General features: G+C 34.6%; 1 protein-coding gene across 2 annotated transcripts in view; it reads left to right on the plus strand.

Annotated features, from left to right (window-relative positions):
- LOC145296125 (uncharacterized) overlaps nt 1–25,157 on the plus strand; it is a 48,172-nt gene extending 23,015 nt beyond the window's left edge. The window contains exons 3-8 of one of the 2 annotated variants that reach the window (XM_080142277.1): nt 545–847; nt 3,832–4,137; nt 12,953–13,450; nt 21,131–21,156; nt 21,680–21,744; nt 24,456–25,157. In XM_080142277.1, coding sequence (XP_079998403.1) covers nt 571–847; nt 3,832–4,137; nt 12,953–13,450; nt 21,131–21,156; nt 21,680–21,744; nt 24,456–24,579 — 1,296 coding nt within the window. In that variant the 5' untranslated portion in view covers nt 545–570 and the 3' untranslated portion in view covers nt 24,580–25,157. The remainder of the gene's footprint in view (nt 1–544; nt 848–3,831; nt 4,138–12,952; nt 13,451–21,130; nt 21,157–21,679; nt 21,745–24,455) is intronic. The other variant, XM_080142278.1, reaches the window with a different exon arrangement.
- Nucleotides 25,158–26,182: the final 1,025 nt, after the last annotated feature.

Genomic DNA, 26,182 nt, shown 5'->3' on the forward strand with positions numbered 1-26,182 from the left:
TCTTTTAATGGATACATAGCATTTTTAAGGAATTGCAGCATATTTATGTGCATTTACTGCAGATTATTTGGAAAGTATTAATTTTTGGAGATTTTCAGTAGCATATTCTAATTTCTAGCACAAAAATACACTTATATGACAAATTTCATTGCTTAATCTTCTGTTTTAACAAAAATATAACATTTTTACTGAAAAAGTAGTATAAAAAATGGGACAAAACGCATATGGTCTTAAAGGGGGAAAAAATATCCAAACGTCTGAGGCAGAAAAATAGTCATAACTTCCTTGATTTTAATTGAATTTAAAAAATTTAAAAAGATTCTTTCTTAGCTCATCAAGCTCTTTCTATATATACCAATATCGAAATATTTAAGCTATTTCAATTTTTTCATTGCTACACTATCTTTGCCAGACAAACATTAGAAAAAAATGTTGAAATTAAAATAAAAGGCAGTGAAATCATTTAACTGTTTGTACGACAAATATTTTCATTATTTATTAAGATGTACTTATTGTCTCCGTTTTTTTCTTCTTGTTATTTGAGGTAGACTGGGTGTTTGATAGAGCACCATGTCCGATGACGATGACTCTGATGACGAAGGAGATCTTCAAAAGAAGATAAAGAAGTTAGTCGAACGAGAGAAAGAAAAACAGAAAGAGAAAAGGAAAAGTGCTGAAAGGAAGCAATTAGAAAAACTACAGCGTGAAGTTTTGAATCAGCTCAATGCTGAACAGTTGACAGAATCCGCTGGCCCATCCGTCAGCAGCAGAAAAAATCGCAACGACACTTACAATCTGGAACGGAAAGAAGCTGGTTCAGATGACGGCAATGTCAGTGATGAAGAAGGTAAGTTGTATCATGGATCTTGTAAATATACACAACAAAGACTAATGTGTGTGTATATATATATATATATATATATGTATATATATATATATATATATATATATGAAATAAAATGGAGGTGGAAGGACCTGGATACTCAACGTTTCGCCCGATTTATGCGGGCTTCTTCAAGAGGGTAATTTACAAAAGGAAAACACGCTGCTCTCCCCCATCATTATATATAGCCCCAATCCTCCGACTCTCTCGTCAATGACCATCTCTCTTGAAGAAGCCCGCATAAATCGGGCGAAACGTTGAGTATCCAGGTCCTTCCATCTCCATTTTATTTCATATCGTCGGATTTAATCCAGCTCAACAATCATATATATATATATATATATATATATATATATATATATATATATATATATATATAAAAACCATAAAGCGAAAGACCAGTACTCGCATTAAGCTGGTCTGCAGTTTAATTTGTTGCTGGCTATCTTGCTCTTGCTTGTTGCTGGATTTCAACATTTTGAACCGATAGAGAGACTTAGCTGTCGTACAAAGCTAAGACTCTGTAACATCATATTTGTATAGATACTCCCTTAGACATTTGGGCTCATGGATTTTAAATGTCTGAGGGAGTGGCACTCGTCTGACAAGACGTTGCAATCATCATCATCATCATATATATATATATATATATATATATATATATATATCATCTTTTCATTTCATCTCGCTATTTTCATTTTTCAATTTAATTTTTTTATTTTTTACTACTCGCCTGAGGATGACCAATGGAGGTCGAAAACGTTCGTGATTATGGGAAATTTCTTTTTTCACTCGGAAAAAACGTTCGGAAAATGGTCCGACAAAGAGAAAAGGAGGATTACAAGAAAAACAAGCATGAGTTATCTGTGCTATTTAATGAAACGTGCATAAAAGAAAAAATGCTGCCTAAATATACTAATGTGTGTGTGTGTGTGTATATATATTATTTCCGCAGCCAAACAACGCTTCAGTCCACAAGAGTCATGACAGCTAATAAACCGGAAGTCCAATACTCGAGTTTCACCCTCATTTGGGCTCATCAGTTAGACATATCCGAACCCGGGATTTGAAACCCAAGCCTCCTGCGTGCAAGGCAAACACTCTGCCAACTGAGTAAACGCCCCACACACAAGAAATTCTATTAACTAACACAGATCACGCAAACCATGGTAAAATCCGACTGTGGAATAGATCTACTTCATCTACACAAGGGATGCGGCCATCCAACCAGCTATAACCCAAGCCGATGTCTCACAAGTAGGAATTTTCAATTTGCTAGAATGATGTCATCCAGCAATGCTAACCTAGCAAGCAATTAGTAATAGAATTTTTCAGAATGTGAGAGATTATATAATTATTTCCACAGCCAAATAACTACTTGTGAAGCATCGGCTTGTGGTTATTAGCTAAGTAAGATGTCCCCCAGGGCCCTGTCGGTGAGGCATTAGAATACGCCGACTGCCCCCCTGCAGAGGGTAAAAGTCCCTTAATGGGGGTCCTGGATATGACCTTAAACTATATCCAGTGGTGAGGCCCCAGCTTGTGGACTTTGGGGAGTGTGGAGCCACCCTTTAATTGCCATTGCTCCCAGGTCCACTCTGACCCGGAGTAGTAGTGCCTGTTAGGGTCCCAACTATGGGTTAAATAGAAACCGACGTGAAAACAACAAATATATTCTATTAAAAAAATTTGGCATTAAATAACCCGAAAGGATTGATATGCCGTAAAACAAAAACAACCAACCAACCATGTCCCCAGTACGAAAGGGGTGAATGCAGTATGGTGAAAGAGGATACTAGCTAAGAGAATCTTTTGTTTAGTTCTAGAGTGACAAGGATGACCAACGACCCCCCCCCCATTCTTCCCTCTTTTGGAGTTGGCCTTGTGCCTAAATTTTTTGTTCATGTTTAATTTATATTGTATTTTTTTAAAACCTGAATAAAAGATTTAATACCTCAAAGTGTAGTATCTGTTCTTCAGATGCTGTACTTCAATTTCTTGTTCTCTCTCAGTGGAGGAGAAATCCTTCACGACTGAGACAATTTTCATCTTTGTTCCTTTTCTCCATGTTAAAAAATGACCCTGGTGTCCAACTCTGTCCCGTGGGGAGGCATTGTAAATAGGAACTCTGTCCGTGGGGAGGCATTGTAAATAGGTACTTTTATATAAAAGTCACTTTGTGTATGTGTTCCTTCCTCACAGGTTCCGAAACAGCTGAGCCGATCTTTTGCAAATTTCACACAAAGGTAATTTGCATGTCTGGCAGTGTTCTTAGATATGTTTTGTACAGAAATTCGTCCAATAAGTGTTGAAAATCAAAAAATCTGACCTTAAAAATAATCTTTGTTTTCTTATAGACAAAAAAGAATTTTTACAGGGGGAATATTTTGCGTCACACCAGTGTAACTTTGGCTAGTATAGTGTTTAATATTCCCTTGTAAAAATTCTTCTTTTTTATCTGTAAGAGAAGAAAGAATATTTTTAAGATCGTCAATCCTATATATCAGCTGACATGATATGGTAAACAAACACAGGCAGAATTTGATGAACAACATTATTTTTTAATTTTTTTTTTAATTAGTCCACTAGGCAAATTATTCCTCATACTATATAATATTCAATAGAGGATTGATTCAATAATAATACATATGCAATCTGCATAAATTAAAATATCATGTTGAAGCATATTGTACAATCGGGCAATGCCGGGCATCCAGCTAGTCTAGTATAAAAATAAAAACATTCTTTTACGCAAAAAGAAATTGATTACCCTAACCCTAACCTTAAAAGGGTTGATATGCCATTAAACAAAAGAATCAAACCAAATGGTCACCCATTCGATACTGACCAGTCTCTACGTTATTTATTGACCAAAAGTGACTGCTGACCTTTCAAATAAAAATTCTCTGGATTTGCTAAAACATGTTTCTTATTTGTTTCTGTTTCAGGCAATAAATTAATGATTGAAAGCCACAAGAAATGTCTGCAGGAAAACCGTCCATTTTTAGTTGAAAACATGACCCCGGATGAAATATTTAACGCTTTTCTGTCCAACAAACTATTTACGACAAACGAGATCAGCAAAATTCGCGAGTGTAACGGACGAGAAGCAATGAACGAAGAACTATTAGATACTCTCGTCCGTAAACCAGATCGTGCATTTGGCGTTTTCGTCAATGCTTTACGGAAATCCTTACAAGGCCATTTAGCAGATTTGCTGCAAAAACCAACAAAAAAAATGAAAAGGAAAGCAGGTTAGTACTTTTTTTTTTTTTTTTTTTACCTGTTTGTATTATCTTTGGAGCACGACCAGAATGCAACTGATATGTTGTGTATAACGCTAAGCAAGCGTTCAACAACCACTTGTTCTAGTTGGTGTTGGTTTATAAATATGAGTTATCTGCTCATATGTAAATTATACTTAATTTGCATATCACTACATCTCCCTATAACAGAGGAGCTTTATGCCACGAGTACTTTTTGGACTTCTTCTCGTGCCCTCCTTAATATCTTCCTTTATCTCAATCCTTTTCCTTATTTGATAAATACTAAGAACCTGAGGGCGATTTTTTTTTTTTTTTTTTTTTTTTTACACAGTGATCACCACTTATCAAGGCCCGGAAGCCACTCAGGGATAAGGGTTATTGCAAGTACATTACGTTAGTGAGGAGATTTGCTGAAGTGTTTACTTAAGGGGGCGGTTCATTAGGAATTTGTTAACATTGGACTTGAAATCGAGTTTTTATTCTGGAGATATTTCATGCTGAGGTTTTGGGATTTGTGGAATAGGTCGGCATACTTGGTTAGAGCAGTACAGAGAGGGAAAGTAAGAGAGAAAAAGACAGGAAAATTTTTTTTTTTTTTTTTTTTGTGGCACACGAAAAGGTAAAGCCGTAACAATTACCCACTAGTATGGCATCGAGAGGCCCCACCAGAGACTACTGCATGGTCCAGATCCACTCACCAAATGGCAATACAGCAGTCCCAGTACTTTGCACCTGCTGATAGGACAGCCTCCTTAGTGGTTAATCCAAGGTTCGGGTCCCTGACTATCAGGCGGATAACGTCAGCCCAGACAAACGTTTACCTCCAGCACCCTTACTAGTGACATGGCCACAAGGACAGACAGAGACAGAAAAATTTCCGACATCTCAGACTACTGGTCACCAAGTACTACCGACTTTTAAGCAGCTTTTTCTTCACCCTTTGTCAGAAAAATCACTCATTGAATGAGGACTGAATGACAAAATAGGAGAAGCGAGAGTTACTGGAGCTGCCGATAACACATCCACTTATTCGGCATAGTAAGTGAATCTACTCTAGTAAATATGTAGTGAAAGTCTCTGCACTGTAAAGAAACTAATAAAAACATTTGTTATATCAAAATACTACATTCTGTCAATGAACGTGAAAACCTGCGCAAGATAGTGATGCCCTTAAGCAATATGTAAACTGTGCCTATAATGTTTCACTGTAAGTAATCTGTGTTGACCAGTTGTAATATTTTGCTTAATGTTCAGAGGAGTAATTGAAAGGAAGATATACATATTTCAACTGTAAAATCGAAAGTTATTCTGTAGAACCATGTATTCAGTATCGTGGATCTTACGCTTTACGTAACAAAGTTTTTAAACGGTTTACATAGAATAACGTGAGAGAAAATTAGAAAAAAAAGGAAAATAAGAAAATAAAGAAGTAAAAAGAAAAATATTAAGAAGAAAACGAAAAAATTAAAGAAAAAAGTAAGTACCGAAAAGTAAAGACCGAAAAGTAGAAAAATAAAAAGAACAAATCAAAGAAAAATGAATAATAAGGAAAATATAAGAAAAAATAATGAAAGGCTTAACGTAAAAAAATTGTTTCCAAGTTTTACCGAGAATAAGCTGAAGGAAAAGTAGAAGTTGCAAAAGAAAAAAGATAGACAATACAAAACAAACAAAAAACAGGAAAAAGCATAAAAAAATCTTCTACCATGTCCCTCTCTACTTCTTCCTCCTCAGTCTCATTCTGCAGCAACTCTTCTGTTACATCAATAATGGGCAGCTCCCTTTTTATATTAGAATAATTGTGTTCAGTCGTTGTTAATCTCCTCGATAAGTACATTACGGGATAACCATCTTGTGACAAAATACCGGATACGGAATGCTCACTAGCGTCAGTAGTTAGAGTTATGTCCTTCTTAAGATAAAAAATTTGTACTATTGGCTTTTTCACCAGAATCTGTTTTAACTTTTCAAAAGCTTTTTGTTGGTGTTCTAACCAAATGAACTCTGCATTTTTTTTTCTTAACTTCGCAAATGGTTCTGTCAACTTATTATATTTTGGTACATATTTTCTATAAAAATTTACCAAACCCAAGAAAAACTCTAACTCTTTTTTATTTTTTGGTGTAGCCACTTTTAGAATTTTCTCTATTAGCGCTTCATCTGGAGAGATCCCTTCCTTTGATATTGAGTAACCCAAAAATGATAGGGGCAGGTTCTAGTAAATCTTCCTTTATTAACTTTCGCAACTTAGCTATTACTAACGGTAATAAATGCACTGGTACTTTTCTCGTTTCATAGTAGGAGTGGGGGGGGGCATTTTCTTTTAATTTCAGGCAAACTACATAATTTTTTAATTTTCCTGTTTTTTCCATTTCTATCTCATTAATCAACTTTGTTGAATTTATTTTTAATACATCATTCTCCAATAGTCCATGCGTTTTTTGGCAATTTGTAACTATAATGGGTACTACTTCATATTTTTCTTTTAGTTCTATTGAACCTTCAAAGTAACCCATAATTGCTATAACCGAGCCATCAAACTGACGTAATTGTATGTTGCTTTTCTTTAAACGCGGTTTTCCCATTTTTTCCTACAAATTTCTGGGAATTACTGTTACTTCACTGCCAGTATCTGCATTTCAACAACACAATTGTTGATTTTCATTTTTATTTTTGTATCTCCCTTCCTTGATCCAGTCTTTTGTATATTATCCTTCTTTACATTAAAAATCTGTCTATTTTCATCCTCTATTCTTTCCACATTTTTCGTTTTACATACTTCTTTGAAGTGATTCTTTTTTAAACACTTTGAATATGTTTTTCCAAACGCTGGGCATTTTTCTTTTTTCTTTTCATGAATTTTTCCACAGTAAGTACATTCTTTTCTTTTCATTTCTACCGTATACGTGTCGGCCATTATTTCTTTGTAGGAGTTTTTTTTATTTTTGGTTGTAGATATGTATTAATTCCTGCTGTTGTATAAATTTTAAACACATTATTTAAAATTTTTTAAACTATTTGATCGATTTATATGATTTTTGGAATACCGCCTGACGAAGGCCAGGGGAATAGTTGGCTGAAACGTTGTGAAACAACAGCTAAAAGATAAGGATGATGGTCAAAGATGAGGATGTTGTACGAAAAGAGGAGGTGAATTATTAGAACAACATTGAAATTAATCGCTTTGTAGGGTCATTTACTATGTTTATATTTGCCTAAAATGTGTTTTATTAGGCCCAGAATTTATCGAGTGATATGTTATTAGGAGTCTTGGACATGCAGATATTCCCAAGATGTCTTTCTGTGGGCTATTGGAAACTGTTTCCATGACAACCATTGTCCTCAAATTTTAATAAATCTAATAAATTTTCTTCCCCTTGCTCTTCTATCCCTTTGCAATAGCACTAGTGACCTTGACCTATCCAACCAAGTACAAACTGAAAGTCCACCAATGTTAAGGTCAGTGAAGTGTATTCTAGTTTCTCTTCCCGAAAGGAAAGAACACTTTACCTCGACATCCCCACCTATTCTTTATCATTTATACATCAGGACAGTACTCTAACGTTGTGTGGGGAGTTATTCTATCCCCGCCAGACAGCCTGTAATCTTATCATTGAGAGAAAATAGCTGTATAAATTGTTAACACATGAATAGTTGGCTCAATGGATAGTGATGTTTAGTTGTAAAGGTAGTTGTAGTGGTGATGTAGCAGCCAACGTTTCTGTGTGTTCCTCTCTCCGTTGTGCTTCTTCAGATGAACCACTATATAGAATATTGCTGTTAAAAGGAAAATGACACAAAAACTTTATAATGTACTTACTTGTTAGGGTTAAAAAAAATACAGTGCACCGAAATTCACAGAAATTCATCCAGTATTTTTGTTTTTTAAAAAAATAAAATAAATTTTTATTGGTAAATAACTTTTTGCCCTCATTTTTTTTTTTTTTTTTTTTTTGGCAAAATAGAAGTATGATATGCAAAAAGCATAAGATTTCATTAATTATCTACCTTATCTTACAAAAAGTATTTTGTATTGTAACGAAATTCGAAAATTGAAATATTGAATTTCAAGTGACATTAATGGCGTCTTCTGAATTGTTATGTCACAGTAATGAACATATTCAAAAATTATGAAAAACAATAATGATTAATAAAGACAGTTTTTGAAGATAATTAGTGAAAATTAAATTTTGTTAAATTGACCAAAGATTTTCAATTTTCAAAAAAGGTTTACCTCCCTTTTGTTACGATTTGAACTGTCCGGTTTCATTTTTTTTTTTTTTTTTTTTTTTTTTTTTTTTTTTGTAAAATTCAGTTTTCGCTAATTATCTTCGAAAACTGTTTTTATTAATAATTAATTTTCTACCTTATCATGTTTTGTAATTTTTTGGATATGTTCATTACTGCACCATGACAATTCAGTAGACACCATTGGTGTCACTTGCAATTCAGTATGTCAATTTTTGGAATTTTGCTACAATAACGATGGAGGATCAGTCCTTCACGACTGAGACAATTTTTTTTATTTTTTGTACCTTTTCTCCACGTTAAAAAACGACCCTGGTGTCTAACTCTGTCCCGTGGAGAGGCATAGTAAATAGGTACAATAACGAAGGAGAACTCACAAAAGTTAGAATTATCTCCCTTAACCTTCCTACTTTTACCAAGTAACACAGAAAAAAAAAACCCTAAATGACCCAAGTGAAAAAATTGTACATTAATAAAGAGAAAGGATTCAATTTTTGTGTACATTCTAATTTATTAAAATAACCGCAAAAATAAATCAGGTATAGCAAGTTGAAATTGAAAGGAATCTCACTATATTGCTTTTTGCATGCTAGGTTGGTTTGTTATACCTACTAAATGAGTTCTATAGTGAAGGGTTCAAGAAAATTGGTAGTAAAGCTGTAATTAATATTTGATTGAATTTTGGGTTATAGTCAGCTAACATACTTCCTAACTTTTGGTGTAGCACTACCGAAAGCAGTGACAAGGCAAATTAGTTCCTTCATTTTCTTTTCTCACGCCTATATCTTCCCTATGCATGTACTCTTCTTTTTTTTTTTACGTTTTCCAATCTTTCTCTTTTTATTTGATAATTATTAAAAAGTTTTTTGATCTTATTAAGAATTATTGAAATTATTTATTTTTTTTAAGAATAAAACACTTTTTGCGCATTTTTTTTTTTTTTTTAAAGAATTATTGAAAATACTTTTTAGAATCTTTTAAAACTATTTTCAGAATATTAATTTTTTATTTATTGCGGACTATTATTCTCATCTTTATTAGTTGTTGCTTTACGACGTTTCGGCCAACTATTCCTCTGGCCTTCGTCAGGTGGTAACCGTGACGGATAGGAACTTCGAATTTTAATAGTTAACCGAAACATTGTGAAGCAACAACTAATAAAGATGAGAATAATAGTCTGCAATAAATATATTAATATAAATAATACTCATCTCAATAATGAATTCCAATTAAAATAATATATATATTTTCAGAATATTATGTATTTGATATGTTTTTTTAAGATGTTTGAAATTTTGTTATTTTGATTTCAATAATTTTATTTTTATACTTTCATTAACATATATTTATTATATAGATTCAAATAAAATACTTTTATTTTGAAAATTAAAAAAACAAAAAAACTTATTTTTATCGTTTTAAAAACCTATTTCTGATAATTTTTTCAAAATTTTGTAATTAAAAGTGCAAATAAAGACTAAGTGCGTCATTTTTATTTTTTTATAATTTTGTTGATTTTTATTGCATACTTTTCAATAGTGTCCTTTTCTTATATTTTATTTCAATAAATCGATTCACAATAGAAATACTGAAGAACAATAAAAGTGAAGGAACTGATGACGGAACTTTTTGCTTAGAGCAGGAGACTTTGTTATTATGGTCACATTTAAAGAATGAATGAAAATTCTTGGGTTTGTAGATATAGAACAGTTAAAGTAGCATGGTTGGTTTGCAGGGGAAGATGAAAAAAAAACTTAGGAGAAAGTGATGATGATGAATTCAGGAGATAAGGAATAAAGACTTGGACAGAGATGAGATTGTACGGCACAATCACGTTGGCACACCGGTTCTCGCCAGATCACCAAAATTAAGCAACGTTGAACCTGGCCAGTACCAGAGGGGTAACCATTTGGGAAGGCTAGACGCTGTATGTACCTTCTGGGAAGGTTGGGTGTGGGGCCCGACCCCTCACCCCGACAAAGAATTCCTTGTTACAAAAGCATCTACAAAGTTGTAGATAGGATATGCCGCTCCGAATTAGTTGGAAGTCAGTTGTTGAAACCCATCGCTGACACAAACAAATTGGTGGGCAGCTGAAGATCTCGATAACATCATTTAAAGATTATCTGGCGGTACTATTGGGCTGGCAAGTAGTTAGTCTCCGGATTTGGAAATAGCTATTTCCTGCAACCTGTTCCAAGATCAACGAAACTTGATTGCCATGGTTAGAGATGCAGCTCACGCTTAGCAGGAAGCCGACTCAATCCGACAAGGATGATAGTCGCTACAAGTTACAAATTTAACCCTTATCCCTGAGTGGCTTCCGGGCCTTGATAAGTGCTGATCACTGTGTAAAAAAAAAAAAAAAAAAGTAATAACAAGTTAGATTGGATTTAAACTTCTGCATATCAATGCAGTCTGGGAAGCTGGTAAGTGGGAAGGAATTCCAAAGTCTAGGAGTATGATGGAAAAAAAGCTATTAGAATAGAAGGCTTTTTGGCATCTAAGGACGTCTACAGTGAAGGGGTGGGTTATTGTTGATAAACAAGTTTGTCGGGGGTATGTACATCAAAGAGGGCTTTGTTTTTTTTTGTTTACTTCAAATTAATTTGACAAGCAAAATATTGACAGTTTTACGTGTTTTCGTAGTAAAATTGCAAAGCAAAATTGCTCAGAATGAACTAAAGATGTAAATATTTATTCCGTTCCAGATCCGTTGTTAGCATTAATTTCCAAATCCAACATGATTAACAAGAATGGAGGCAACTTATGTCTTTTTACTAATAATACCGTTTTTATATTTAGATTGATGAATACCTGTCTCATTTGATGGGGCTGGATAAGATGCTGAAACGTATCTAATTTGATTGGCCTCACCTTTTCTTTTTCTCTGCACTCTCTCTCCTTTTTTTTTTTTTACAAAGGAATCACCACTTATCAAGGCCTGGAGGCCACTCGAAGATAAGGGTTAATAAGCATACAGTGGTCAATGGGATAATGTTGTAGTTATCGTTAGTAGTGGAAATTTGGTAAATTGGATTACTTAAGGGGAACGGCTAATCAACACAGACGTGATGTTGCTAGTCTCAGTATTTTCTATAGACATTATTATGGCATGCATTCTTGAGGATTGTCCAATGTATTCCCTGCTTCCTTTGTTCCAGCTGATTTTACCCTATGGTCTAGTAGTCTTCATCAATTTGCTGTTTTGATACTTCTAATACAGCTTCCTATACAAGTAGGTTTCTTCCAAGAGCTGCAGGTTTTTTGGAACTCTCATCCTGCTGACGGGTTGGTCGTTTGAAGACTAAGGCTAACAATCTAACAATCATCTCCTGCCTTTGCAATAAACATCTTTCATTATTGTTAATTCCTTACATGAAATGGCTTTATGTCTTGTCTGGAGTGATTTCCATGAAAAACTGTGCACATAATTAGATAAATATTAATATTTATTAAGTTCCAGATCTGTTGTTAGCATTAATTTCCAAATCCAAAATGATTAACAAGAATGGAGGCAAAGTTTTATGGTTGGATGCTCTTCCTAACACATAAACTATAACCCTTGTCCTATGACCGCTATATTGCATCCCTGTGCCTGTTTTATAAGTACTTTAATGAAATGTACTCTGATGAACTCTTAGCACTTGTGCCCCCTCCTAACTTAGATACCCCTGACTAACCTTACAAGCAGCATATCCAATTCCTTCACTGTTGAAGTCCCTAGATGCCGGAAAAATTTTTCCTTCAATAATTTCTTCCCTTTAACTGGTAAACTTTTTAAAATTCCCTCCCTGTCTGAAATTTAAATGTAATATGAACAGACTTCTTGCTGCTCAACTCTCTATATAGTCTAAATTTGCCCGGTTTTTGGTCTGCCACACCTTGATTAACAATCTTACAAAATTGTCATGATGCCTCTTGTACTTCTTTTAAGCTAATCTCCCACAACTACTGATGATGAGTTGTACATTCTTAACTTTCTGCCCACACTAGACTTCGTAGCTTAGAGAGGGATGTCCTTTTCTCTTCTCTGCAACCTCTGTCTCACAGAAGAGACATTGCAAGCCTGTCTCTGTTTTATTGTTAATTTCATGGCAAGTGTTTGTCTGAGCTCCAATCTATGGTCCCCCCTCACTAAACATTCACGAGAAACACTCGTTTGGCTGTCAACACTATCAATAATTTCCCCCACTCTTTATCTGTGCCTAAACCTAAATGTAGATTCCATGAACAAAGCTTTTTCCTTAGAACTGCACACCTGTGGAACTCTGTTCCATTAACTTGCTTTCCAGCTGACTACAATATGGCCGTCTTCAAGTCCAATGTAAACAAGTTATAGATGAGCCGTTCCCCTTAAGTAATCCAATTTACCAAATTTACACTTCTAACGATCACTACAATATTGTCCTTTTGACCACTGTATACGCTTTAACCCTTATCCTCGAGTGGCTTCTGGGCCTTGATAAGTGGGGATTCCTTTCTAAAAAAAAACACACACACACACACATTATTATTATGATGCTGATGTTTATTTTTACTTTGATCTTTTCAGGTGATATTAACATCAATGTTGGTGTTGAAGATTTTCAAAAAGATAAACGATTCCACAGCGAAGAACCGCTGTGTTCTTGTGAGGCGATCGAGAAGAAAATTGTGTTAATGGCGCAGAATGCCTACACTCACCTTCGGCGTCGGAACGACACCCCGGCCGCTTTTGAGCAGTTCCGCAAAGAAGCCGCAGGAACAAACGCCGTCATCAAAGAATCGTTGGAGGTACTGGACGCGATCAAGTTATTCTGCAAGCACGGTAGCGGGAGGCAACTGGAGAATATTACGTACGGCAGCATCTGTTTTGTAATCCACTGCCACACGTTTGCAGCATTGCAGGAACTGTGGCATATGTACACTTCAGGGATATTGTTAGATCGATTGCAGAAAGGACTCGTTACAAAAAAGCTCAAGCAAAGATATCGTGTAAAGAATATTACGTTACGTGTTCGAATAAGTGAAGAGGAATACCAACTTTGTATACGAGAATTGCTTGCATCCGGTAAGAGTTTTTTTTTTTTGTTTCTTTATTGTTTTTTTACTAATGATTAGTATTGGGAAGATTAATCGGGATCGAAAAAACGAAAGTTGGGTATCAGAATCAGGTTCTTGCCAGATCACCAAAGTTAAGCAACATTGAGCCTGGTCAGTACCAGATGGTTGTCCAATTTAGGAATTCCAGGCGCTGTATTTGTAATCGTTATCAAAAGAGGTAGAGAGCACTGGAAACCCGGGGAGACTTGTTGTCACTCATACTCCAGGAAATACCACAGGTTATTGTTAGTAGACACTTGTGAATGTGATGATGGCCAGTAATGCTCTTCTTTTTTTATGCCCTGTTAAAGAGGAAGATGCTAGTAGTAGATGCACCAGCCCAGTTATGGCAGGTGCTCGTCTGAACTCCAATCCCTGGTCCCCCCTCGCCAATCTTTCACGAAAAACACCCGTCTAGCTGAATCCACTGTGAAAAATTTCCCCCACTCTATATCTGTGCCGAAATCAAAACGCGGATTCCATGAACAAAGCTTCTTTCTTAGAACTGCACGCCTGTGGAACTCTGTTCCGTCTGCCTGCTTCCCTCCGGACTACAACTTGGATGTCTTCAAGTCTAATGTTAACAAATTCCTAATGAACCGCCCCCTTAAGTAAACACTCCATCAAATCTCCACACTAACGTAATGTACTTGCAATAACCCTTATCCCTGAGTGGCTTCCGGGCCTTGATAAGTGGTGTTCACTGTGTAAAAAAAACAAAAAAAAAAACAATATTCCATGCATGGGTGAATATACGGCATAATCATGTTGATACAGCAGTTCCCGTCAGATCACCAAAGTTAAGCAACGCTGAGCCTGTTCATTTCTAAAATGGGTGTCCAATTTGGGGATTCCAGACACTGTATGTAGGAGGACGTCGACACCTCTCTACAAGAGTTGCAGAAACCTAACGTTGTCATCTCCTCTAACAGGGATGTACATGCAACCACTTCTGAATCTCATACTCCCATGAAACTTCCTCCTTTGGAGGAAACTGGTTAAACCCGAATAGGGTTAGTGCCGTTTCGCACACACACGCATGGGTGAATGGTGGCCTTGTAGAGATATTTGTTTTTCTTATGTTTTTTTTACTAATAATACCGTTTTTATATTTAGATTGATGAATACCTGTCTCATTTGATGGGGCTGGATAAGATGCTGAAACGTATCTGTAATTTGATTGGCCTCACCTTTTCTTTTTCTCTGCACTCTCTCTCCTTTTTTTTTTTTACAAAGGAATCACCATTTATCAAGGCCTTGAGGCCACTCGAAGATAAGGGTTAATAAGCATACAGTGGTCAATGGGACAATGTTGTAGTTATCATTAGTAGTGGAAATTTGGTAAATTGGATTACTTAAGGGGAACGGCTAATCAACACAGACGTGATGTTGCTAGTCTCAGTATTTTCTATAGACATTATTATGGCATGCATTCTTGAGGATTGTCCAATGTATTCCCTGCTTCCTTTGTTCCAGCTGATTTTACCCTATGGTCTAGTAGTTTTCATCAATTTGCTGTTTTGATACTTCTAATACAGCTTCCTATTCAAGTAGGTTTCTTCCAAGAGCTGCAGGTTTTTGGAACTCTCATCCTGCTGACGGGTTGGTCGTTTGAAGACTAAGGCTAACAATCTAACAATCATCTCCTGCCTTTGCAATAAACATCTTTCATTATTGTTAATTCCTTACATGAAATGGCTTTATGTCTTGTCTGGAGTGATTTCCATGAAAAACTGTGCACATAATTAGATAAATATTAATATTTATTAAGTTCCAGATCCGTTGTTAGTATTTATTTCCAAATCCAAAATGATTAACTAGAATGGAGGCAAAGTTTTATGGTTGGATGCTCTTCCTAACACATAAACTATAACCCTTGTCCTATGACCGCTATATTGCATCCCTGTGCCTGTTTTATAAGTACTTTAATGAAATGTACTCTGATGAACTCTTAGCACTTGTGCCCCCCTCACAACTTAAATACCCCTGACTAACCTTACAAGCAGCAAAATTCCACTCCTTCACTGTTGAGGTCCCTAGATGCCGGAAAATTTTTTCCTTCAATAATTTCTTCCCTTTAACTGGTAAACTTTGGAATTCCCTCCCTATCTCCTGCTTCCCTGACTGTACTAACATGCAGAAGTTTAAGTGTAATGTGAACAGACTTCTTGCTGCTCAACTTCCTACTCTGGTCTTTTGTCTCCCACACCTTGATTAACAATCCTATTTCAATTTCTTTTTGTGCACTTTGGTGAACAATGTCCTCTTCATTGTTCTGCTGATAAACCTATTTCCTCCTTATTTTGTTATTTTTTTTCTCTCTTTTTTCCCTTCACTCCTTTCCCCTTACACCCAAGTGAGTTTTAGTGTGGGGGTGAATTTTAATAGTATCGCTGGGGCTGCTATTATCCCCCCCCTCTACCCTACCCAACCTCCATGAGCTGAACAGGAATTAAATACAGCTACAAGTTAACTATTGTTCTCATCTTAGATATTATTCTCACAATGTTTTGGGGCTGATATAACCTTTTAATCCTCTTCAGGTGTATTTTGTTGGATTTGGAAATCTTTACAGACATTCGGATAAGGCATTTTATTTAATCTTCAGGGGTTGCTTACTCTTGTTCCATCAGCCGTGATTGAGAAAAAGTCATTCATAATTGTGTTCTTAGTATTGTTCTATAGTGAGGTACCAAAACGTATGTTATGTAGTGGGGTAATGTTTGAGTATGTATATGTGTCACTAAATGTCTATCTGAACCATAATGTAGGTCTTACAGTCTATTTCTAATGTTTACATGATTGTGCACGTGTCAGAGATGCATTGTACGATATACCATTTTTTCTTTTGCTGACCCTCTGGAGGATTCCAGACCATCTTAAGGAGCTGGATCTTTTTTAATCGGAGAACACTTCTCAAACTTGACCAAGACGTTGTAGATTTTCTATAGAGATTTTATTCAACTTCCAAGGTGTCGTAACGTAGAAGGATGGAAGCTGCTTGTAGGTTTCTCCTATACTTATTCTGAGACACGTCATCCCCCTCAGGGAAGAGGCGTTCTCACACAGTTGTTGCTCTCCTCCGCATCTTCTTTCCAACTCAACGATATTTCCAGCTAACCAGAACACGTGACAGATGACATATTCTTCCAGTCAACTGTTTTAGACCTTCCGGTGCAAACTTGACCAGTTCACAGTTTGACAAGGTCTTGATATGTTTTAATAACTTTATCAAAACATAGTTCACATCTCTTTGTTTACTTTACTAGCTTGATAGATAGATAGGTAGCTAGATAGATTGATAGACAGATTAGCAATACACATGGACGATAAAACGCTTTGGATAATTACGGATTTCAAGGGGTTTTTGCTAAAATCATCATATTTTAAAAACTAAAGCATCTTAAGTCCTCAAAATACTATCATTTTGTTTGAAAATGAATATACTTTCAAATAAATTAATAAATAATAATGTACATTATATATTTTAAGAGTTTTAAGCAAATAAAGTGCTAAAAATGTTAACATCATAAAACAGCATTTTCGGTAAGATTTTGTAATGACCATCCCTGAATTGTAAAATGGTCGTACCACGTTTCTCTTAAGAATTTCGTCATGAAATTTGGAAATTAACTAGAAGAGATATCACTTTAAATAGATCCGGTTGTCCGAAATTCTTTTGACAGTTCATTTTTTTTTTTTTTTTTTTTGTGTTAAAAAAAAGACTTCAACATGATGGGTTTGGAAAATTTGGAAAAAAAATTTCTTCAGACACCGACTGTTAAATAAATCAATCTTTTTACTATGCTCCCAAATTGCAAAAAATGGCACTTTTTACCCCAGAAATCCAGGTAGAGAAATAATGAATTAAAAAAACGTCTTAAACTGGAAAGTTTAACGAAATAATGTGTCACTCGGACAAGAAATGTAATTGAAAATAAAAACTAAATTTATCCAAAATTTGTGAACGATTTGTTAGCTTTAGCAAAAAATGTTTTTTGATATTTAAATAAGTAGCCAAAAATACTTAATAAGTTTTCCAAACGTCATGTTTTCTGTTAGTGACGTCACTTGTTTTAAATGAAATTTATTTTTGTTTATTTGTCGTAATTCTGGTTAAGTCTCACACACCTTAACAAGAATTACAACAAACAAACAAAAATAAATTTCATGTTTAAAAGTAATTTGATGTCCAAAATCTAAGGCATAACATTTTCAAAAGCCAATAATTATGACCCACTAACCATAAATATGGGGGTCAAATGCCTTCTTAAAAAAAAAAAACTCCCTTAATCCTACCTCTAACCCTAGGTACAAGTGGCAAGCTTCCTCCTCCTCTTAAAACCTTCTTTAGCCTTAACAATAATGCTAAGTCTAAGTGGCAAGCTCCTCACCAAACAAAGTTCCATGGTAAGCTACATATAAGTGTCTAAAAAAACAATCCTTCCTTAAAGAAAAGTGTACCATTTATCACACATAAAAAATAAATTAGTCAACGGTCCTAAAACACTAGAATGGTCTTGAAATGGTAAATTATTTTACATTAAATTTATGTGAAACTAACCCCCACTCTAAATTCTAAAATTGTTTTTGTTTTGTTTCTATCAATTCTTCAGGGTGTTCACACATAATTTTCCTTAGCTCTATCATTAACCCAAAGTCAGAGTGGCAACCTCCCCACCCTCTCATAATTGCACAAAGACCCTCTTAAAACCACACATAGTCATCTTTAGAAAAAAGAAAAAAAGGCGCACAGGATTTATCTCCGATAGAAAAAAAAAATGGTTAACTGCCCTAAAACGCTAGAATGGCTCAAAATGGGGAATCATTTTACATTAAATTCTAAAATAATACTTGTTTATCTTTCATTAAAGTTTTTTAAGGTATTCACACGTAATTGCCTAGAAAGGTAAAATCGCATATTTTGGAGAGGTCATCAGATGGGGTGGGGGGTTAACGGTAGGGATTAATCTACAATACCAAAGAAATATTGCAATATATTCATTTTTAAACAGTCCTAGATTTCCATTTCAGTTATTTGTACATATAATGCATTACAATTCAGCTTTGAGTTCTTGAACTTCTTTTCTTTTAATGGATACATGGCATTTTTAAGGAATTGCAGCATATTTATGTGCATTTACAGCAGATTATTTGGAAACCATTAATTTTTGGAGATTTTCAGTAGCATATTCTAATTCCTAGCACAAAAATACACTTATATGGCAAATTTCATTGCTTAATCTTCTGTTTTAACAAAAATATAATATTTTTACTGAAAAAGTAGTATAAAAAATGTGACAAAACTCATATGATCTTAAAGGAGGAAAAATATCCAAACGTCTGAGGCACAAAAATAGTCATAACTTACTTAATTTTAATTGAATTTAAAAAATTTAAAAAATCCTTTCTTAGCTCATCAAGCTCTTTCTATAGATACCAATATTGAAATATCTTAAGCTATTTCAATTTTTTCATGTGTATTGCCAGACAGACAGATAGATAGATAGATAGATAGATAGATAAATAGATACATTGATAATTAGATATACAAATAACACAAAATTTCTCCTCTGCTAGACTAACTATATACCAGTATCACCCACACTGAGGATTGAGAGAACTTGAATGCCTACTGGAGAGAACTTGAATGCCTACTAGACACTATGCTCGAGTGTCTAAGGTCTCTCTGTACAGGGGTTTGTCAGAATAATCTGGCATGAGGATACGTTTTCCATAGAAATAAACCCTGACCAAATATTCAAAATCACATAGTATTCGCTGCCCAAATAAGATATTGCTATGGCTAACCCATATTAGCATTTACGAGGAATGGTGCACTTTCTCCAAGTGATGTTACCTCAAGTAATAGCACGAAGCTGGATACTCCACCAGACTAGATAAATTCTTGTCCTGGAATCCAGTAAGACCAAGAGACCAAAATGAAAGATATACTACAACATATAAAAATGGTTAATTGGGGAGAGGGAAATTATGTTCTCTACTTCTTTACTAACTCAGTGCTTGAGAAATAAAGAACTTTAATGGAACATTCGAATATCTATGTATCTCATATAGAGTTCAAGTGTTAGCCTCAGGTTGTGGGTCCCTTGATTTCTGAGAACTTTGACTGAAGTAAAATAAAACAAAAGAGGATTGAATCTTCAACTCCAGAAGACAATCACTTTTTTTTTTTTTTTTACAAGGTGGTCACTATTATCAAGGCCTGGAAGCCACTCAGGGATAAGGGTTATTGCATGTACAGTACTTTAATGTGGAGATTTAATAAAAGTGTCTACTTAAGGGGGCGGTTCATCAGGAATTTGTTTACGTTGGACTTGAAGACATCCAGGTTGTAGTCAGGTGAGAAGCAGGCAGACGGAACAGAGTTCCACAGGCGTGCACTTCTAAGAAAGAAGCTTTGTTCATGGAATCTACGTTTTGATTTAGGCACAGATAAAGAGTGGGGGAAATTTTTTACAGTGGTTTAACTTAGTCACTTAGAACTTGTGAATACTTATTAATATCCATTAAGCCATAGGTCTTTGCAATGAAACAGGGGGCAAGCCAATCCCCTCCTTGGATTAAATAAAGGGTTCCATTCAAAATTCTGTGCAGAAACCAGGAGTTTAGCATAAACATTCTCAAGTTGGACAAGAAGCACTCGAAGGTTGCATCAGTAAAAACATGAAAATATTTTTGTTTTCATAAAAATCTATGAACACAAGTTATAAATGTGCATATCATTTTGTTTATGATTCAACTGGAAGTAAAAGTTTAAGAAGAAATTGGGGTACTGCAAGTATAATTGATCCAAATGTTTGACAAAAACGTATATTTTTTTATTCTTGTTCAAAATTCAACCTAATGATTAAAAAATAAACAAAAATGCATATCTTTGTGACATATGTATTTATCATGAAATGAAAATGTCATATTCCAAAAATTACATCAATTGATCAAGTAGTTTTTTGTTTTTTACTAAGTAAGTTAAAATTTATGAGGAAGCAAGATTAGTGTGTTTCACTCCGCCATATTTAATAAATAAAGAGAAACAACTCAATTCAAACTATTGAAATAGAAATCAAAATCAGTTTTGTAATGCTTACGAATTACTATTAGCTGCTAAAAATTATAAAAAATGATTTTCGATATATTTAAAAAAGACTACTTAATCAATTCATGTGATTTTTGGAATTTGATATTTTTGTTCTGTGATGGGTACGTACATTGTAAAGATTTTTCTGTATTTTCGTTTTTTGTTTTTTAATTGGATTGAATTCTACATAAGAACCAGTTTATTTTTACCATGTTTTGTCAGACACTATTTTATGATATGCCATTGCTTATAAATAAAGGGGAGATAATTCGGTTTGAATTATCGAGATCAAAAACTAGCCTTGTATTAGATACAATTTACTCTTAAAATCATTAACAATCTTAAGAAAAATGATTTTTTATATATAAAAAATACTTGACTAATTTACATGATTTTTGGAATGTAATATTTTCGTTCTGTTATGGGTACATACATAATAAAGATTTTTCAGTTTTTCTTTTTTTTTTAATTAGGTTAAACTTTTGACAACAACCGTTTGTTTATATAGAAATATTTAAACTTACTATCTTTTATTTCTAATCTTTTCAGATATCAACAGTGCTCAATCCAAAGAGGTAAGTCATTCGGAATGTTCTTAGTAATGTACGTAAAACATTGAAAAGTGTCGAAACGCTGAACCAATGAAATCACAGCATCAAACGCTATTCAAGAAAACATTTGTTGTCATTGGTTTATTATATATAAAAATAAATAAACTGGAATTGCTCCATAAAAGTATTGGATCGTTTAGAATTCCTGCACATAATTTTATCATGTCGACACAAGAAAGATCTTTGCTTCTTGCCTGCAGAATTTTAGAGTCCAAGACTTGTACAGGTCACTTACCATCCGAAAACTCCTTTTCATCTCCAGAACGTGTGCAGATTAGTTACCTATCGGAAACTCTTTTAAACATGGTTTTCAATTAAAAATTAAAAACCAAGATTAGTAGTTAGAATAATCCAAATTATCAATCCTTATCTAAAAAATTTCAAAACTGATTGTAGGAAAAAAACTTTTTTTTTTTTTTTTTTTGCACTTCCCTTGCGATAAATTCTTTAATTCATCACTTTCTACTATCTGTATATTTCTTTATAGGTGCCTTCTAGCGGACAACAGCTAACGAGAAGAAAAATTCCTGAAAGAATAGCATTTAAAGAAATGTAAGTCATCTTTTTATAAAGATAATATTTTTTCCGCAGAGTTTTGGAATAAAAACCATATCATTGTTTGCTGATTTTTAACAATTTTATTAAAACTGTGGAACCATATGCCCCCTCCCAACAATCACGACACAACACTGTTGCTGTGCTTTTTTTCTCTTGATTTTTTCTTCTAATTTTGGCCGTGTTGTCATCTCGCACACATTGCAACTGCCAAGAGGGCGAGCACTGGTTCACAAGTATAAAAATAGACAAGCGAAACAAAAGACTCTGACACATTCAATAGATATCTGTTGTACTCTGGGCTTGTGTAATGGAAATGTAAAGGAAAAAAAAAATCATCAAAATGTTGAACCATGCATAGTACTGTACTTTGGAGACCAGTTGGGCTGACTAGCCATAAGAGTAAGAAATGTTTTTCTATACAGATGTTTTTTGAAAGGCAACTTAAAAGTACAATTTGGTGGTAAAGGGTTAATAGAGAAAAAAGGCTTTGTTAGTATGGACATGTGGTGGAAGGCTTGTGCTACCATCAAAATAAAATGAGATTTGGAAGTATCTTCTAGGTGGAGATAGAGGCTGGCCTAAGTTGCCTTAGAAATTACTGCTGCAGAGAGATTGAAGCTCTTTGCAATCGATCCTCATAATAGTTTCTTGGAGGTATGGAGTGAGATCTACCATGCGTGCAGCGGGCAAGTTACCCGGACAAGGCCACCAGCATACACTGCACGTTAATAATAATAAAAAAGTGACTATAAGAAATATGATTCTAAGTGATATTTCAAGTAGTTTGTTCTTATAAAAATGTTATGAAGCAGTTTATGAATGGTAAGACACAAATATGAAGAAATAAATGGATGAAAACGACTTTATGGAGATAAATTATTTATTATACAATTCAAAACTGAAAGAAATTACTTTGAAAATGAGGAGATTTGCTAAGCCAATGTCGGTAAGCGGTTGTCAGTTTTGTATTCTCCTGTCCTATTTTGTTATTGGCTGGTTTAAATCGGAGGTAAATAAGTACCCGGTAGGCTAAGTTGCCTGGGAAATTATATATATATTGGAAATCGAGATTTGGTAGGCAAGGGAAAAGGCTAACCTAAGTTGCCTTGGGAATTACTGCTGCAGAGAAATTGCAAAACATGGAAGCTCCTTGCAGTCAATTTTCACGATAGTTTCTTGGAGGTGTGGTGTGAGATCTACGATTCATGCAGCTAACCAGCTACCTGGACAGGGTTCACAAGTTTACATGATACTCATCAACCTGCATGTTAATAATAATAATAATAATAATAATAAAAGAGATGACAAATTATCTATTTAATTTTATTTTTGTTTTGTAATTTATGGAAATTTAGGACGCCAGCCAACACCTGGTAACCCTGTTAGTAATGAATTACTGAATCCTCGTTGATACATGACAATAATCTTTAAGTTTTTATTTGGTGAGCTCTAAATGTTAAATAATGGATGGCTCTATGTCGGATAGCGATTACATCAACGAGTGTTGATTTTGACAAAGGTAGAACTAAGTACAGATCAAAGTGACACAAAGTTTCTAAAATAATATTCCTGTAATGTTATAGAAGAGGTTCTCATTTCGTTCTTCCTCTCGTCTGTCGACCCTGACAAAGTCCCAAACGAATAAAAGAAATACTTTGAACGCACATTTTTTTTTTTTTTTTTTGAGACACTTTTATTTCTTGTCTGTGCTTCCCACTTTACAAATTTTTACAGGGCTGTCAGTGACTAGCGGGAATTCATTGTTGTTTGCTCTCTTTCTGCCTTCTGTTCATGCTGTCCCATTTCTCCCACTCCACTTTATCTCTGTCTTACTGTTCCTACTGCCGTCTCTGCATGACGTCACCAGTCCTGCTACCTCATACTGTTTCTCTCTATTTCACTGCAGCGACTGCTGTCTATGTGACATCGCAGCACATTATGGTACATTCCGCCAATGTTGAATTTGTGCTTTGTATGGGGAATAAGTGTTCTCTACCATGTAAGGTAGGATGAGAATGAGGAGCTATTGCCCCACCATTACAGGAAACATGCTTTTGCATCCTATATCTCAGTCTTGCTGCATAAGGGAAAGCAACCGACTTCGCAACTTGTATTCTTCTTCGTTATTCTCCTACACTGTAATAATCTGAAAGGAAAACGTTGATAATCACTAAGAGTGAAATGCCCCCCTTTATATAATTATAAAACTCTGCTTGCTTGCATTTTTTCTTAGTCAATCGGGCGATTCCAAATTTTTAAAAAGGGATGACAGATGAATATATAAATATGCCTGCTTGATTGCTTGAATTTTTTCTTAGCCAATCGGGCGATTCCATCTTTTAAAAAAGGGATGACAGGTGAAATAATATATATATATATATGCTTGATTGCTTGAAAGTTGTTTTCTCCGAGCGACCTACTAGTTCTTATTAAAATAGTTAATTAGTAGAATACTAGTTTATCTCTCATGTGTAAGCACACGTAAAAAGACTTTTAAAGAAATGAAAATATTATGTAGACAGGTTAATTGCTAATATTCTGAATTTTCAAATTCTCTCAAAAAGTTTAATGTAGAGACCGTTATGATTTTTTTTTTCTTTTTCTGGTTCTAAATTTGCTTATTTGTGAAATGATTATATATATATATATATATATATATATATATATATATATATATATTACTTTATTTGTTTCTTCTTTTGCAGTCATCAAAATATCACGCCGCCTACTCAGAAAAGAAAACACTTCGATCAACGCAAAAAGACGCAATCACGACGGAAAAGAAACAAAACTGTAAAATTCGATTCCAGTCAAGATCCATATGTCTGATGAAAACCATGTCATAGAAAGGAAAAAGGTTTTGTTAATTGTTTCACTCAGTGAAAAATGAAAACCCGAAGAGAGATGGGAAAATCTTCTCTGCTCGTTATCAGGGGACACGGACAATGTTCCAAGGGTTAAGTGACCAATTCGTTAATCCTGAATTTGGGTAACACCTCAACCATTGCCAATGAATTGCTCATTCCATAAATCTATCGATCAGTCGAGAGTAGTGTTGCTTACAAAGGTAACGGATCAATCATCATCACTGATTGATATTTGTAAATTCAGAAGATTTCACGTCATTTGGTTTACGGAGAGCTCAATCGAAAGATCTTTTATTGCAGTTGGATTCTAGAACGCCAATGCTTTGATTTTCACGATACGAAGGGAGTTTTTCTCTCTTTTGTCGTGCAGCGTGTATTCATCGTCGTCCTTGACATTTTGAAAGGGAGAAAATTGATCGGATCTTTTTGTTATGATCAGGTTTTAATAAAAACAAAATAAAGTCCGAGGATGGAAGATTGTCAGCAAGAGAATATGGCAGTTAGTACATGACCAGAATTTAAAATATTCTCTAAAAAAAATTCTTTGGTTCTGAAGAAAAGAAAATAGATTATCAGGAAGTGTCCAAAATTCAAAAGCAGTTTATCTTCAATCTGATACTTATATATATATATATATATATATATATATATATATATATATATATATATATATATGTCTGTGTGTGTGTGTGTGTATAAAATTAGATAAACATTGTAAAGGAGTCTGTAGATTAAGCAACGTTTTGAAATTTTCATGTCGTCATCAGGATTCCTAAATCCTTTTTGTAGTCCTGATGAAGACACAGGAATGTTGAAATGTCGATTGATTTGTATAGACTCTTTATAATGTTTATATAATTTTATTTATAAGTGCTCTACACATGTAGTATTGAACACTTTTGAAAAAACATTGGTCTTCAGTTCATGTTATCTACTGACAGTTTCACTGTATTACAGTATGGTTGGACAAGCAAGTGCCTAAAGTTGTATTTGAAACCTGACCAGCTAGATGACAGTTGACAATGCTACCCAGTTAGCTATCATCTGTCAAGTAATGAGAGTAAACGAAATCTCAATGATAAACATGGTTAATTGCCTGAAAGCTCCATTTGTTTACACAAAGAGTAATGTGTTATTAGCTAGTGGCTGTTGGCAATTTCACAGAGAACTCAATTGAAGGGGAGGCACATATATATAATGTGTTTCTATGTGTGTAAATGATGCAGTACTTGCTGAAATGATCGATCAAGAACTGTGAAAGTATGATCCCTGCTTTATTGTATCTGTTCTAAACTGTGGATCTGCACTTGGAGAGTAACAAGGTAGCTGATCAGAGGATCCATTTTTTAATTGTTTGCATAACTTTAGAGAAGCATGTTGAATGAAAGCTAACAAGGAGTAGAGCAAAAATTGGCTAAGGAGTAATTCTCATCTCTCGCCCAAGGAATGAGTACTGCATCTCTCGTGTTAAGACAGAACGAGAGGAGGGGGAGGGGGTCCGTCTCTAAACTACAGACAGGTGTAAAATGATCATTGCGCCGTGGATAGGAGGAGTAAAGCAAAGA

The sequence above is a fragment of the Euprymna scolopes genome, chromosome 16, assembly GCF_053919585.1.
Source record: "Euprymna scolopes isolate OS-2025 chromosome 16, ASM5391958v1, whole genome shotgun sequence".
Classification (NCBI taxonomy): Eukaryota; Metazoa; Mollusca; class Cephalopoda; order Sepiida; family Sepiolidae; genus Euprymna; species Euprymna scolopes.